The sequence below is a fragment of the Ictidomys tridecemlineatus genome, chromosome 11 (genome assembly GCF_052094955.1).
Source record: "Ictidomys tridecemlineatus isolate mIctTri1 chromosome 11, mIctTri1.hap1, whole genome shotgun sequence".
Taxonomy (NCBI): Eukaryota; Metazoa; Chordata; class Mammalia; order Rodentia; family Sciuridae; genus Ictidomys; species Ictidomys tridecemlineatus.
In genome coordinates, this window is record NC_135487.1 from 75,451,043 (window position 1) to 75,467,489 (window position 16,447).

At 33.2% G+C, this 16,447-nt stretch overlaps 2 protein-coding genes across 5 annotated transcripts in view; one reads left to right on the top strand and one right to left on the bottom strand.

The window, feature by feature from the left end:
- C11H1orf146 (chromosome 11 C1orf146 homolog) overlaps window positions 1-5,700 on the top strand; it is a 36,571-nt gene extending 30,871 nt beyond the window's left edge. For 2 of the 3 annotated variants that reach the window (XM_078026732.1, XM_005327732.4), the window contains 4 exons: window positions 1,216-1,309; window positions 3,346-3,514; window positions 3,902-3,980; window positions 4,776-5,700. In XM_078026732.1, coding sequence (XP_077882858.1) covers window positions 1,216-1,309; window positions 3,346-3,514; window positions 3,902-3,980; window positions 4,776-4,910 — 477 coding nt within the window. In that variant the 3' untranslated portion in view covers window positions 4,911-5,700. Of the gene's footprint in view, window positions 1-1,215; window positions 1,310-3,345; window positions 3,515-3,901; window positions 3,981-4,668 lie in introns of all 3 variants that reach the window. The other variant, XM_078026733.1, reaches the window with a different exon arrangement.
- A 67-nt stretch (window positions 5,701-5,767) lies between these two features.
- Window positions 5,768-16,447, bottom strand: part of Glmn (glomulin, FKBP associated protein) — a 49,143-nt gene continuing 38,463 nt past the window's right edge. For both annotated transcript variants that reach the window (XM_005327731.5, XM_021728016.3), the window contains exons 17-19: window positions 7,075-7,198; window positions 6,026-6,108; window positions 5,768-5,930 (exon numbers count right to left, since the gene is read on the bottom strand). In XM_005327731.5, coding sequence (XP_005327788.1) covers window positions 5,814-5,930; window positions 6,026-6,108; window positions 7,075-7,198 — 324 coding nt within the window. In that variant the 3' untranslated portion in view covers window positions 5,768-5,813. The remainder of the gene's footprint in view (window positions 5,931-6,025; window positions 6,109-7,074; window positions 7,199-16,447) is intronic.

Genomic DNA, 16,447 nt, shown 5'->3' on the forward strand with positions numbered 1-16,447 from the left:
CAATGTACAGTTTTAAAACCTCAGAAGAAAGGGCCATAGTTGAACTGCAGGTCAGGATATAAGTAGCACAAAAAATACTCTCTTAGGAAGGAAGAGAAGCATATATTTTATACTTAATTTTAGACTGTGTGCTTAAAATATACATGTTCTGAAGGAAAATGTAAAATTAATCTAAGATATTTTTATCTATTTGAAGACTCACAAGCTTGAGTTTTAACCAGTTAGGAAACACTATTAACCACTAGGATTTTAAAATAAATAAATGAATATATATATTTATATAAATATAAATAAGTATATATATATTTTGTAGATGGACACAGTACCTTTATTTTATTTGTTTTTACGTGTTGCTGAGGATTGAACCCCATGCCTCACACATGCTGGGCAAGCGATCTACCACTGAGCTACAACGCCAGCCCTAACTGCTAGGATTTTAGTATTTTGGTTAACATGATCGAATTTCTTGGTACAGTGGGAATGAGGTAACTTTTTTTTAAGTGATAGTTTGTTTTTTTTTTTTTGTGTGTGTGTGTGGTTATAGATGGATAGCATGCCTTTATTTATTTTTAATGTGATACTGAGGATCAAACCCAGTGCCACATGTGTGCAAAGCAAGTGCTCTGCCACTGAACTACAGCCCCAGTCCTGAATTGAGGTAATTTTGAAATAGTATTTAAGCCAGATGATAGTAATGTTGTCTTCATATGTTTTCTGACTCGCCTTCTTAAGAGTACATTAAAATAATTAACGAAAACTGATGAATTGGAGAATTGGTTGTCTCCTGTGCGGTCATCTATGTTTCTGGCATTTTGTGGTTCTGTCAACCATTTAAGAAATACATTATCATCCATTTTCCAGAGTTATACATTAATACATGTCATAATTCATTTCCAAGTAGTCTTTTTAAAGTTTTCATTTCTGTGATTGTCATGGGTTAGTTCTTCAGTATTGTTGTTAATTTCTGCTCCCAAATAACATATCTATAGTACATTAACTCATTTCCAAACATACAGTCATTGTTTAAGTAGGATTAAATATTTTTGTTCTTAAAAGTGTTTTTCTCCATAGAGCACAGATTTTCTCTTTTGATGAACAAATCTTTACAAGTGACATTATAAAATAAAGTATTAAACTTTAAATTTTTTTCATTAACTATAATAAAAGTATTGTAAGCATATCTTTAAGTTTGTATTTCTAAAAATTCTTTTAAAGACTTATGAAATTGCAACTGCCCTAGAAAATCAAAGCCACAAGATTCGGTATTCAGATACAGTGGAAAATGGATCAATCATATTTTCTCTTTCTGGTATAGTATATTTGCTAACTGCCTTGATATAAATTCTAATAATTTTTGCAAGTCAGTAGTCATGTAATAATTAACATATTATCTTTAGGGAGAGGTGAATGTGTTAAACTGTTGTTGCTGCAAAGAAGCACAGATGGTCAATTACAGAATACATTCTTTTTTAGGTTACAGTTGTTAAAACTGAAGCAAGGGGGCTGGGGTTGTGGCTCAGTGGTAGAGTGCTCACCTAGTGTGGGTGAGGCATTAGGTTTGATCCTCAGCACCACATAAAAAATTAAAATAAAGGCATTGTGTCTACCTATAACTAAAGAAATATTTTTTTAAAAAAAGAACCAAGAGGGCTGGGGATGTGGCTCAAGCGGTAACGCGCTCGCCTGGCATGCGTGGGGTGCTGGGTTCGATTCTCAGCACCACGTAAAAATAAAATAAAGATGTGTCCACCGAAAACTGAAAAATAAAAAATAAATATTAAAAAAATTCTCTTTCTCCTCTCTCTTAAAAAAAAAAGAACGAAGAAAGTCTGATGGAGGATGGGAAAAAATACCTTGGAACTAAGATGAAAATAGAAATGCCACTCTCCCAATAATCAATCAATAATATTAAAGTATGAACTGTATTAACAAGAAGCCAACATGGCATCAATGGTCAAAATTTGAATGCAAAACCAAAATGAGATATTTTGTCATGATTTTGTATGAGAATTTACTCAATAGGTTATAAGTAAATATTAAAGAATTGTATGGGGACAAATAAATATTCCTGAAATCTTAAAACTGTACAACCATGAGTCTTGGGCAAAGTACAGGAATTAGGATAAAAGGTTGGAGAGATGGGAAGAGACAGCTTCACTTGTGCTTGGGAAATAACAGAAGTGATTAAAGAGATGGAGATAAAGGATTTTATCAAGAAGGCTGTAAACAGACCTTTACTATAGCAGGTTTTGGAAAACTGGTGCTTTCAAAGGCTCTTAAAAATAAGACCTCCAGGCTGAAAGTGTTCCAGTCTCAAATTCATTCCTCTTGATTGAATAGTCTCCTCCAGGTAGAAGTGTTTTTGGTGACATACTATATGTTCTTGCCCTTTGTATACGTTATTTAATCCTTTTGACAGGCCTAACAAAGGGTTATTATTCCGATGTTACAGAGGAGGAAATATATATTCAGAGGTTATATAAGTTTGCTCAAGCTCATCCAGTTTTTATATAATCATGAAGTCATTTCCGCAGATTGTCTTTACCACATCTTTTAAAGAACAATAATTCAAGTTTTTCCCCCAGGATTATTCTTATGTGCCTCATACTATTTCAGAGATCCAAGATATCTGTTGAGTATATTAATTTATATAAGTACTTAAGCTCTGGTAGAAAGGTTTCTCCAACAAGAAACGATTGAATATTTGCTTAAGACTACCCTTTCTTTAGTTGATTTCTAGCTTTTAAAAGTCACAGGAGGGCTGGGGTTGTGGCTCAGAGGTGGCATACTTGCCTGGCATGTGTGAGGTACTAGGTTCGGTTCTCAGCACTGCATAGAAATAAATAAAGTAGAAGTCTATCAACAACTTAAAAAAAAATCTTAAAAATAAATAAGAGATTCTGAATTGCCGAACACATGAAGGTGCCTGGAAAGTGGTAGGCCCAGAGAGGGCAGTGAAATTCCATGAGACCTCATCTGAGATACTTTGCTGTGTGTCTTTTCCATCTGGCTGCTTACCTGTATCTTTTGAATGTACATTCTAATAAGCCATTTAAAAAAATTTTTTTTAAGTAACAAAGGATTAACTTTTAAAATAGTCAAGCTTTTAACTAAAATTAGGCATTACCTTCATATGGACAGTGCCTTATCTGGAAAACACTGCTATGCAAATTATTATTTTACTAGAGTACTTCAAAGAACTACCTAAATCATTTTTGTTAAGAATTGTTATAATTTCTACTCCTTATGAGTTTAGGGTCTGGATATTTTGTTATAGCTATTTTTTATTTTGTTGAGTTTACAAATTTTGCTCTATATGACAGATTGAACTTTTACCTTTCCTAGGAGTTGCATTTTTATTAATGGACGCTAAAGAATGCATTATGTCAGCTGAAGAAATATTTATAAACAAAATTGAGAAGTTTATTAATATTCACAAAAATAGTTTTTTGGTTTTGTTTGCTGCCCTCCATGGGCCTGAAGAATGGAAACTGATGTTCAGGATTCAGCAGAGGTATGAAAAACAGCACTACAGGGTTTTTTGTTTTTTTTTTCTTTTTTACACTGTATTGTTTACTTCAGTTAGCAATTCTTAAAGGGAGGCCTGAGTTTTGTTTTGCTACAAGATAAACTTTATGGGCTCTTTTGGTGAAAGACTTATGGGCTTTGGGAAGGACTTCTGGGCTTCTTCTGCAAGACTAAACCAAAAGTGAGCCCTTTTTAAATTAAGTTAAATTCTGGGTATATTGCCACTTCAAATCCCATGGCATTAGTTGGAAATAAACACATAATGAATAAACACTTTACAATTGAGATTCATGTCCTCTTTACACCTGTTTAAGAGAGCAAATGCCAGTAAGTTATATGATCTCTGTAAAATACCATTTTTTTTTTTTTCCAGATTCCTGGGAAGTAACTTACGGATACTTCCAGTACACAACACAGCAAATGCTATTACTCTTATGTGCACTATTGCCAAGGTAAGTCACATGGGAAAGAAGACATGTTTACATACAAATACTAGTATACTTTTAGGTTTTTAACTTCAAATTGCACGCCCTTTTAAGCAGGATTGACAACTACTCAGCTTCTATTTACTCAGAGAATTTGCTATTTCGTGCTTAAAGCTCTTTCCCAAGCCTGAACTCAGCTTCTCCTCATCTTTTGTGGTAGCTACTATCCATTTGTGAATGTTTGGATCAAAAGAACATTTAGCTGTATATATATCACATCTTCCTTCAAACTTTGAAATATATATACTGCCTAGATTGCAGTCATGAATTGAATACAAACATTGTTTTATGGAATGTTTTCATAGTTGCCCACTTTCTTTTCGTATGTGTACCCAGATACACAGAACTCCCTTAGGCAAAGTTAAGTCTTCCTTTTTTTTTTTTTCTTTTAAATATATTTTTTTAGTTGTTGATAGGTCTTTATTTTATTTATTTATATGTAGTGCTGAAAATCAAATCCAGTGCCTTCACATTCCAGGCAAGTGGACTACCACTGAGCCCCAGCCCCAGCCCCAGCCCAGGTCTTCCTTAGTCTTAAATTTGGAATGTATCCCCTATCTTATTCTGCTTTTCAGCTATATTTGAAATTTGCTGAAGATGGAAATCAGGTATTTTTCCTATTACTCTAATAACACATATATTTTTTAAATTATAGGTGATTCAGAGATACTTGCTGAATGAATTACATTTAGGTATTTTATGTGACTGAAAAAGATAGCTGGGTTTCTGTAAGTAATGCTGCATGTTTATATCTTCTTCCAGACTACCTCCAAACCATACATAGATAGCATCTGCTATAGAATGATAACAACTAAAGCTTACATCATAGAACAAAGTCCTGTTTGGAAAATGCTTCAAAAGATAAAACTGGGTGGAGATGCAATTAACCCAAATTAAAGTACCAATTGTAAGGTCATTTTGGAAGACTATCACAAAAATTTTACCTGTTAAATTATAATGTTGAAATATATTCTTTAAAGATGTTTATATTGATTTAAAATAATAACATGTATACAATTAAAAGTAATTTTACTTTAGGAGTTTTGTTGAATGATTCCTTTAATTATTGTATAGAAAGTCATTGGTACATACTTATAAAACTTATGGGGCTGGGTCAGTGGTAGAGCACTTTCCTACCATGTACAAGGCCTTGGGTTGAACCACAAAACAAAAACAAAACCCATACAATTTCTTAATAATACAAATTAAGTTGTATGTGCAAACATGTAGGAAAAATATAGGTTTTTCTAATTAGCTCCTTGGACTAAAGGAAGATTTGTGTATATTTTTTAGGTTTTTCACAAGGGCAACTGTTATTCTAAAATTAATCTTTGCAGGTGCTTTCACACTGTAACTGCTAGAGAGTTGGTGATGGAACTCTTCCTTAAGACTGCTTCTGAGCCCGGAAAGAGGGAAACTAAGAGAAACAATCAAATGTTCTGAACTCAAAATTTCTTACTACACTTTTACAGTGGTATGGTATCCAACTTGACACTAGGAGTTCTAAATGTTACAGACACCTACTAAGCAGAAAGTAAATCTGTTTTTACAAACTCCCTACATAAATGAATAAAGCATTTTAACATTTTATGAAATGTACAACAAAATTATTAGTTTGTATTGGATTTTCAAAAGCAATATTTTGATTTTTTAAAACCAAAGAATACTAATCTATAATGTGTCATTATAGAAACAGACAACTGAGAAAAGCTAATATTTTTTCTAGTAAAACTGTTTTTATAAAAGGTATTAAATAAAGTATAATGTACTTTATTAGTTTTTATTTAGAAAGTAACACTTTTACTTTATCCCAACATTTTCTTCAGAGGTAGACTTTGTTTTTATTTCAATGAGTTCTTCTACTCGAGCCAGAACGCTTTCAATCAAATCAAACGTGAAAAGAGCTGAATGTAGGACCTGTAATGCCAAGAAAATTAGTGTTGCTCATGCTGCCTTTACAACAAAACAAAAGATTTCATCTCTATATATAGCTTTAAAAATTTTCAAATCACCTTAAGTTGCATTTCAGGGGGCATATTAGGGATCTCTTCTCCACCGACAGTTACAGAACAAAGATCCTTAGACTTTTGGACTGCTGTAAGAGAAAGGAAAAAAAAAACCCTCATGTCATACTTAGCCATTAAAATAACTTTCAAGAGCTAGGTGCAATGGTGCACGCCTGTATTCTTAGCAACTCAAGAGGCTGAGGCAGGAGGATTGCAAATTTCAGGACAGCCTCAGCAACTTTGTAAGGCCTGGTCTCAAAATTAAAATAAAAAGGGCAGGGGATGTAGCTCAGTGGTAAAGCTTCCCTGGGCCTGGGTTCAATCCTCAGTACCCCCCAAAAAATAAATAAGTAAAACAACTCTCAGATTTTAATAATACATTTATAAGCTACCTTCATCATTAAAAAATGTGCAAGTTATTTGTGTAAATTATTGAATCTTAACATCAGCTCTAAGAATATTTGTAGAGTTATAAGCAAGTAAAAGTATCAATTCTGTAACGTGAATTAATGCTTTAAACATTATTTTGTCATCTATAGGATGAACTTTTCTTTAGAGTATAATCTGAATTATAGTCATTATAAACCTGAAAAAGAGAAAATTTCTAGTAATGCCTCTAAAAATATCACCATAGATATATGGAAGAGATCACAAGATTATTATAGCAGAATTTCTGACAAAGTAATTTTGGATCTAAGATTCTTTCTCATAATTTGTTCAGATTTACTCAGGAGTGAGATGGGGGAACTGACCTAGCAATATAGAATAAAGTATGATAGCACTCAAAGGGTAATACTTGTAGTACAACCACACTAAATCAGAACTTGAGCTTTAAAACAAAATATGCTTCAATTTGGTTTAAATTTTCACTAACCCAATTTCAATAGCAATTGGCTTACTACAGATCAACTAAGAATCATTTTAATTAAAAATAAAATCACAGCTGTTGTGGTCCCTTGTTTGGCATAAGTTAATGTACAAAAAAGTGTTCTTTTTGAGTTTGGTAGTTCCAGAATTTGAGAAACTTAATGAAAATAAAATTGCATATTACTAACCTTGGCTGTTTTCTTGGCTATTTTTAATTTCTGCTTCATAATGTGCTTTTGACATATTAAGTCCTGTATGAAGTGGCTTTAAGAAATTATTCTCAATCTTTCCAAGTTCTGTCCATAATCCAGTCTGTTAGGAAGAATTAATAAAAGAATTAGTAATTTGATTTAATACTTACCTGTTTCCTATTACTAAACATGTACTCAAGAGTAGGAGAAACAAAAATTAATGAAACATGATCCTTGCTTTACAAGATAATTTAATTTTTAACACTTTTATACCACAGCTGATTATGTTATATGAATAACAATTGAAACAAAAATATACATAGGGCCCTATGCTCATTATCATTGTGGCTGCCTTTGGCTAGCTCCTACTTTTGAGAGCTCTAATTTTTATCCAATGAGAAAATTATCTGATGCTAATTTTACATGCTTTGAAACATTTCTCTCCCCATATAAACCATTCCATGATGACTCTATCCTAAATATTCAACCCTGGGCTCTTCAATTTATATCCTTGCTACAGATTAAGATGATTTGTTTTCTTTCCTATTGATGGACACTTTAAAAAAAATAATTTGGCAGCTTAGGGTTATGTTGCTTCATATCTGAGAAGTTTACATTTCAAGATCATTTCCAGATACAGTACTAAAGGAGGATATTAACAAAGTCTTTATTTTTAAAAGAAGGGGATGAAGAAGAAAAAGAATGAAAATCCACTGGCATTATTAAGTTTCTAAGTACTCTTTATACTGGAAAATATCTTAGGGTAACTGGGTTGCTCTTTTACCTAACTATAAAAATGAAATGGACCACTTGAAAAAATATTTTTATTTTTTTTATTTATTTATTTTTTTTAAAGAGAGAGTGAGAGAGAGAGGGGGACAGAGAGAGAGAGAGAGAGAATTTTAACATTTATTTATTTTTTCTTAGTTCTTGGCGGACACAACATCTTTGTTGGTATGTGGTGCTGCTGAGGATCGAACCCGGGCCGCACGCATGCTAGGCGAGCGCGCTACTGCTTGAGCCACATCCCCAGCCCCCGAAAAAATATTTTTAAATGAACTTATTTTGAGCCAAGCATATCCTCCAGATAAAATCTATCACACTTACTTACATTACACAATTGGTAACATTAGTAACTGTCACATTTCCTTTTCATCTAAATCTGTTCTTTTCATTTGCCCGTGTGTACACTGCTAAGAAAAGTAGAGTTCTAGGGAAGAACTAAAAAAATTCAAAACCTCAGAAATATGCCTATTATTTCATTTAACATCTACAAATTTCTCTTGGGGAAATAATTAAAGAAGATGTATGTTCTAATGATTTTACTGCAGAGATGGCTTTTTTAAAAAAATTATGTTTAAATAGTGAAAATTGAAATTCATGAAAACATTTCATAGCAGAATGGTAAGTTCTGGTACATTTACATAATGGATAACTACACAGCCATTAAAACACTGTTCTTCAGTACATATTGGTAAACGAGGAAAAGGTTATATAGCAGTATAATTCCTAGAGTATGACTTCATTTTTATTTTTAAAAATGTATAGATGTGCCAGCAGAGAGTCTAGAAGGGCATATAGCTATAATATCAACAATGTTTGATGCAATTTTCATTACTGCTTTTTACTTAATTATCCTATTTGTTTTCCCCCCAGTACTGGGGATCAAACCTGGGGCCTCACCGATTCTAGGCAAGTAGTCTACCACTTATTGAGCCATATTCCTACCTTAATTATTCTGTCTTTTTTAAAGCCACAAACCTGTGTTTAGTGGTGTAATTTAAAAATTATTTTAAATATACTTCTAAATTTCTATCAACACAACGTTTACTTAACTTTTTTATAGAAAACATGACTTATACAGTATTACAGCTGGATTTTCTTCAACCACTGCAGTCCCACAGAATAAGCGTATTAATGTATCAAATGTACCCACTGCTCTTGTCTCCTATTTTGACCTCTCTTCATCCAGCCCCCCCCCCCCCGTTTTTTCCTTTAAAGAACTTCTCTGTCTACCTCCTTCCCTTTAACCTTCTCTTTTGACTTCACCTCTAAGCTTACAGGTGGAACACACTACCACTGATGGATTTCACTTCTAGGTAGGTTACTGATGACATTCAAATACGAAGTATGTAGATTACACACCCTTGGGATCCACATTTATCTTTATCAAAATGAAACATTTTCTCATATTTAAATAAAAACACTAGATATGGTTGAATTCCCTTTTATTCAAGAGGTAGTTATTATCCAAACTTGCATGGTTAGCTTCCTAATGTCTGTATCACTTAAAAATACATGACAGGTTTTCATATACAATTTTTATACAATACTGTGAATAATCTTGCTTCAGTTTCCTTTTTTTGTTTATGTTGTACTTTTGAATTATGCTGCATCTCTAATTTTTAAATTTTAATTGGCATATAGGAATCCTGGTATATAATTTATCCTGCTACTACTATTTTTTTTTTTTTTGTATTGGGGATTAAACCCAGGGGTACTTAAACACTGAGCAACATCCCTAGCATTTTTTGTATTTTGAGACAAGGTCTTGCTAAGCTGCTTAGGGCCTCACTAAATTGTAGAGGCTGGCTTTGAACTCGAGATCTGCCTGCCTCAGCCACCTAAGCTGCTGGGATTTCAGGTATGCACCACCGCACCCAGCTTGCTACTAATTTTTCAATATTTCAAACAATGCAGCACTGAAACTGCTGTTTTCTTTTTCATACAGGATAAAAGTTTTTCTACAGTAGTATTTTTTTTCTTTTTTTTTTTAAAGAGAGAATGAGAGAGAATTTTTAATATTTATTTTTTAGTTTTCGGCGGACACAACATCTTTGTTGGTATGTGGTGCTGAGGATCGAACCCGGGCCGCACGCATGCCAGGCGAGCGCGCTACCGCTAGCCACATCCCCAGCCCCAATATTTTTCAAAATACTTCTATTATGACCCACAGTTGTGATGTTTCACATCACAATTCAGAACACTTTTATTTATATAGTTGAAATAAAAATCTACCAAAAAACTTTCTTATATGTAACACTGATGTAATTTTATTAATATATAAATATAATGCAGAAAAAAACTATCATTCAAAAATAAACATTACGGCAGATTTTTATTTAATGGGTGCACTTGCTTATTCATGGGGAGTTCTAGCCTAGTGCAATATCGAGCCTAATCTTGTTCTATTGTTTTTTAAAGCCAGGTTTATTTAGGTATCACTTATTTACATTAAAATACACTCTTTTTAGCTATGTAGTTCAAAATAAATGTACCGTCATATAACCACCACCATGAATTTCCATGATCCCAGAAGTTTGTGTCCTTTTGTTATTTTTCCCTACCCCCAGCAGCCACTGATTTTTGTTTTCGTAATTTTTGCCTTTTCCAGAATATCACATAAATGGAATCTTAAATTAGCCCTTTGTGGGTAGGGATGATTGACAAAGATGATTCTAAAATTTATATGACAAAATAAAGGACCTATAATAGCCAAAACAATTTTGAAAAAGAAAAAACTTGGCAGACTTGCATTACTTGAGTTCAAGACTTAGTACGGATGAGGGTATGTATAATTCAATGGTAGATTTTGTGCTTAATGCATGAGGTCCTGGACTCAATATGCCCAGTACCAAAACAAACAGAAATACTATTAAACCACAGTAGTCAAGACTATGTGGTACTGATTAAAAAAAATAAGACATATGAGGATTGAACAGAACAGAGTCCAAAATATAACTCAATTCATTTTTGACAAAGGTATCAACATAATCCAACTAGTTTGAGAAGCAGTCTTCTTAACAAATAGTGCTGAAGTCAAAAGAAAATTCTTTTAATTCATACTTTATACCATATAAATAATTTATTTGAAATGGATTGCAGACCTAATATAAAACTTAAAATTAAATCATTTCTGGGACAATCTTGGGCTAAGCAAATATTTCTTAGAAAGGACCCCTCCAAATAGGTAACATATGCAGTACAGATATGCTGGACAAAGGATAATTTGGGGCTACTCAGAACATTGTATAATTTAAAACTTACAAACTATTTATTTTTGGAATTTTATATTTAGTATTTTTGGACTGAGCTTGATTATCGGTAAACTGGAGCTGAAGGAAGCAAGATGGTGGGTAACGGGGGACTACTATATTATTTGTTTTGGTATTTAGGACCTATCTTCCCAAATAGACTCACAGTAGCAGTTATGACAATTCTCTTTCTACTCTTTGAAACATATAAGATTTGAGTTATCCGTTTCTTGAAAGTGTGATAAAATTATCTGATCTTAGGTTTTATTTTTTCTTTTTTAGTAGATGGTGCTATCTAAAAAATTCCATTTCACTAAAGCTTTCAAATGTACTTATACGTTGTCCTATAATTTTTTATTTTTCTGTTTGTACTTATAGTCCCTTTTTAATCAACAGATTATGTCTTCATGCAACTTTAAACAATCACATCAGAAAATTCATTTAATAATCCTTTTCTAATATAAGCATTTTAAGCTGGAATTTTTCTGTACCAATGCAGCTGCATTCCACAGTTTTTATTTAGTTTTAGTTAATATTACCATCTATTATTTGCAAATGATACCTCATAAAAATATTTTCATGCATAATATGTGGAAGTTCTCAAATTTCACTGTTAGTTAAAAATATAGATGTCTTGCTTTACTCAGAGGTTTTCACTGAATAGATACGGAGCTGAATCCAGAAATTTACCAAAAAACCCAGATGATTTTGATTAGGATCATATGCTGAGAAATAGTGATCTAAAATGGCAGTATCCAATGCCACTTAAAATTTCAATAACCACAATGGCTATTGTCTACTGTAATGAACAATGCAAATCTAAAAGGTTTTTAATATTAAAACCTTGTTTTCAATGGTGATAATTTGTCTTAATACACAGCCCATAACCATAAAACTTCAGGTAATAAAAACACATACCAGAATTAGGTTAAAGAAAATTTGTTACATATTCTGTTCAGTATAATTTTACAAATCTTCCCTATGATGAACTGTAATATTTTTAGAAGCACGTAGGAGTGAAGAAGCTATGAAAATAAGAATATTTTCTGTCTTACATTAGGTTACTGTATCTCTTAAAAAAAACCACTATAAATGGATGGAACTTGAGACCATTATGTTAAGTGAAATAAGTCAGTCTCAAAGGTCAAGGGTAATATGTTTCTCTCATGTGGAAGCTGGAGAGAAAAAAGTAAAGATGTGGAGGCAGGGATCTCATGAAAATCAGAGGGAGATCAGAAGTGGAAAGGGATCCCAGGGGGAGAGGAGAGGAGGGAGGGAAGAAGTCCTAGGAAGTGATGTTGGCCAAATTATAATGTTATATTGAGTGCATGTACGAATGAATATGTAACAAATTCCATCATTATGTACAACTATAATGTACCAATAAAAAATGTGGAAAGAGGGGCTGGGGTTGTAGCTCAGTGGTAGAACACTTGCCTCACATGTGGTGAGACCCTGGGTTCGATCCTCAGCACCACATTAAAAAAATAAGCAAAAATAAAGATGCTGTGTCCATCTACAACTAAAAAAATATATTTAAAAAAACGTGGAAAGAGAAAAAAAAACAAAGGAAAATAGAATATTAAGAAAACACTATTAAAAAAAGATAAATGGATTGAGTTAGAGAAGACAATGCTAAGTGAAGTTAGCCAATATCAAATAACCAAATGCTGAATATTTTATTTGATATAAGGAGGCTCATTCATTGTGGGATAGGGAGAGGGAACATGGGAGGAATAGATGAACCCAAGATAGGGCAGAGGGGTTGGAGGGGAAAGGAGGGGACATGGGGTCAGAAATGATGGTGGAATGTGGTGATCATCATTATCCAAAGTACATGTATGAAGACAAGAACGGATGTGAATATATTTTGTATACAACCAGAGTTATGAAAATCTGTGCCCTAGATGAATAAGAATTGTAATGCATTCTGCTGTCATATATAAATAAAAAATAAAAAATTTAAAAAATAATTTAAAAAATTCTATTTCCTTTAAGAAAATGTTTTATTTATCCTTCATTCTTGAAGATCAGTTTAAAGGGCTACAAAACCACAGATTCATATTGGGTTTTTTGTTTGTCTTATCTCAGAATGGTAATTTTGTCTTTTAGCTTCTTTTGCTTCAAATAAGACATCATTCTTATTGTTGTTCTTCTGTAATGTGTCATTTTTTCCTCTAGATTCTTTATATGTTTTTCTCTTCATCTGTAATTTTTAGTTTGATAACAAAGGTTCTCAGTGTGGTGTTTCTGCTGGAGATTTACTGGATTTGTAAGTTAATGTCTGTCCTTGATTTTGAAAAATACCTGGCCATTATGTTTTGGAATATTTCTCTTTTCCTTCTGAGACACTGATTACTCTTGCCATAAGTCACTTGTACTCATAGAGCTCAGATGTTATGTTCCATTTTAAAAATCTCTTTTCCTTCTGGATTTGAATTTTATAATTTCTTTTTTCTTTTTTAATTTTTAAAATTCCATTATTTATTTATTCTAATTTGTTATACACAATGGTAGAATGCTATTCATTTTGTATTATACATATAGAGCACAATTTTTCAAGTCACTGATTGTACACAAAGTATTTTCACACCATTCATGTCTTCACACATGTATTTAGGGTAATGATGTCTAACTCATTCTACCTCTTTCCTACCCCCTTGCTCCCTCCCTACCTTTTCCTCCCCTTTACCCTATCTAAAGTTCCTCCATTCTTCCATGCTCCCCCCTTCATTGCCATTATAAGTCAGTATCCTCAAAGAAAACATTCGGCCTTTGGTTTTTGGGGATTGGCTTACTTTCCTTAGCATTATATTCTACAACTCCATCCATTTACCTGCAAATGCCATGATTTTATTCTCTTGTAATACTGAGTAATGTTCCATTGTGTATATATACCAAAGTTTCCCTATCCATTCATCTACTTAAGGGCATCTGGATTGGTTCCACAATTTAGCTATTGTGAATTGTGCTGCTATAAACATTGAGATGGCTGTGTCCCTGCAGTATGCTATTTTTTTTTAGAGAGAGAGAGAGAATTTTTAATATTTATTTTTTAGTTTTGGGCAGAAACAACATCTTTATTTGTATGTGGTGCTGAGGATTGAACCCCAGCCGCACGCATGCCAGGCAAGCACGCCACCACTTGAGCCACATCCCCAGCCCCCTGTAGTATGCTGTTTTTAAGTCCTTTGGGTATAAACCAAAGAGTGGGATAGCTGGGTCAAATGGTGGTTCCATCTAAGTTTTCCAAGGAAATCTCCATACTGCTTTCCACATTGGCTGCACTAATTGCAGTCCTACGAGCAATGTATGAGTGCGCCTTTCCCCCCACATCCTCACCAACACTTATGTTGTTTGTATTCTTGATAGTTGCCATTCTGACTGGAGTGAGAAAATCTTGTAGTTTTGATTCGCATTTCTCTAATTGCTAGAGATGTTCAGTTCGTTGGCCCATTTATTGACTGGGTTATTTGTTTTTTGGTGTTAAGGTTTTTGAGTGTTTTATACATCCTAGAGATTAGTGCTCTATCTGATGTGCTTGTGGTTAAAGATTTGCTCCCATTCTGTATCTATCCACCTCACTGGTTATTTCTTTTGCTGAGAAGCAGCTTTTTAGTTTGAATCTACCCCATTTATTGATTCTTGGTTTTAATTCTTGCACTAAAGGAGTCTTATTAAGGAAGTTGGGTCTAATCTGGCATGATGGAGATTTGGGCCTAGTTTTTCTTCCATTAGGCTCAAGGTCTCTGGTTTAATTCCTAGGTCCTTGATCCACTGTGAGTTGAGTTTTGTGCATGGTGAGAGAGAGAGTTTTAATTTCATTTTGTTACATGTGGATTTTCCCAGCACCATTTTGTTGAACAAGCTATCTTTTCTCCAATGTATGTTTTTGGCGCCTTTGTCTAAATATAGGATAACTACAGAATTTCTACACTCCATTTTCAAGCTCACTTACTTTTTCCTCTGCATCCCAGTTTAATGCTATACTTATCATCCCATAAGAATTCTTCATTTCAGTATCCTTCGTTTTTATTTATTTTTACCTCTAGCATTTAATGTGAGTCTTTGTGTCACCATTTTTCATTTTTCTGTTGAAATTATTTTTTTAAAATTTTTATCTATTTTAATTAGTTATATATGACAGTAGAATTGCACTTATATACTTTGATATATCACACATAGATGGGATGTAATTTCTCATTTTTCTGAGTATACATATTGTAGAATCACATTGGTCATATAGTCACATACATGCATAAAGTAATAAAGCCTGTTTCATTCTACTATCTTTCTTATTTATCCCCACATCCCCTGCCTTCCCCTCTACCTATTCTAAGGTAATGCGCTTTTTTTTGCATTACAATTCTTAATACACATATATATCCCAATTTTTGTATCTCTGTATATAAAGTATGTTGACACCCAATTCAAGTCTTCGTACATGTATTTTATATAATGACATCCATCACATTCCACCATCCTTGCTAATCCCCTGCCTGGTTCCTTTCCCTCCCCACCCCTTTTCCCTATTTAGAATTCATCTATTCCTCCCATGCTCTCCCTCCCAATCCCACTACAACCTCCTTATAACAGAGAAAACACTCAGTATTTGTTTTTTGGGGATTGGCTGACTTCACTTAGCATTATCTTCTCCAACGCCATCCATTTACCTGCAAATGCCATGGTTTTGTTCTTTTTTAATGCTAAGTAAAATTCCATTGTGTATATATCTTAAATGTCTAGGAAAAAAAGTAACTTGCAATTGATGTCATAGTTCTGAAATCTTTTCAGTTCTAAGCCTTAACTGTACATTCCAAAATCTACTGCAGACTCTTTTACAAAAGGAAGAGAAGGTATTTCTATACCACGATTAAATTTATTTCCAGAACAGACAGGGAACTTGGAAAGAATACAGTCAACCATAATAATGAAGAGGAAAAAAAAAAAAAAAAAAAAAGGACATGATCAAGAACCAGCTTTCCCCCTTCTCCTACTTGTATATGTCTTCTTATTTATAAAGTAATACTGCAGAACTTCTGCTACTTGTAATATTATTGAACTTTTATCACCTGAAATCATTTGGCACTGCAGATACCTCACATGGGATATATTTGTATTTATTTATTCATTTACTTATTTTTGCAGTATGGGGAATTGAACCCAGAGCCTCCCACATGCTAGGCAAGTGCTCTAATGTTGAGCAACATGCTCAGCACCAGGATATGTTTTAATCTTGAGGAAAGAATAGATTATATAGAATTATATATGTATTATTATGTGAGATATCTGCACTTTTTTCCTTAGTAAAAAGAATATATGTATACATACATTAC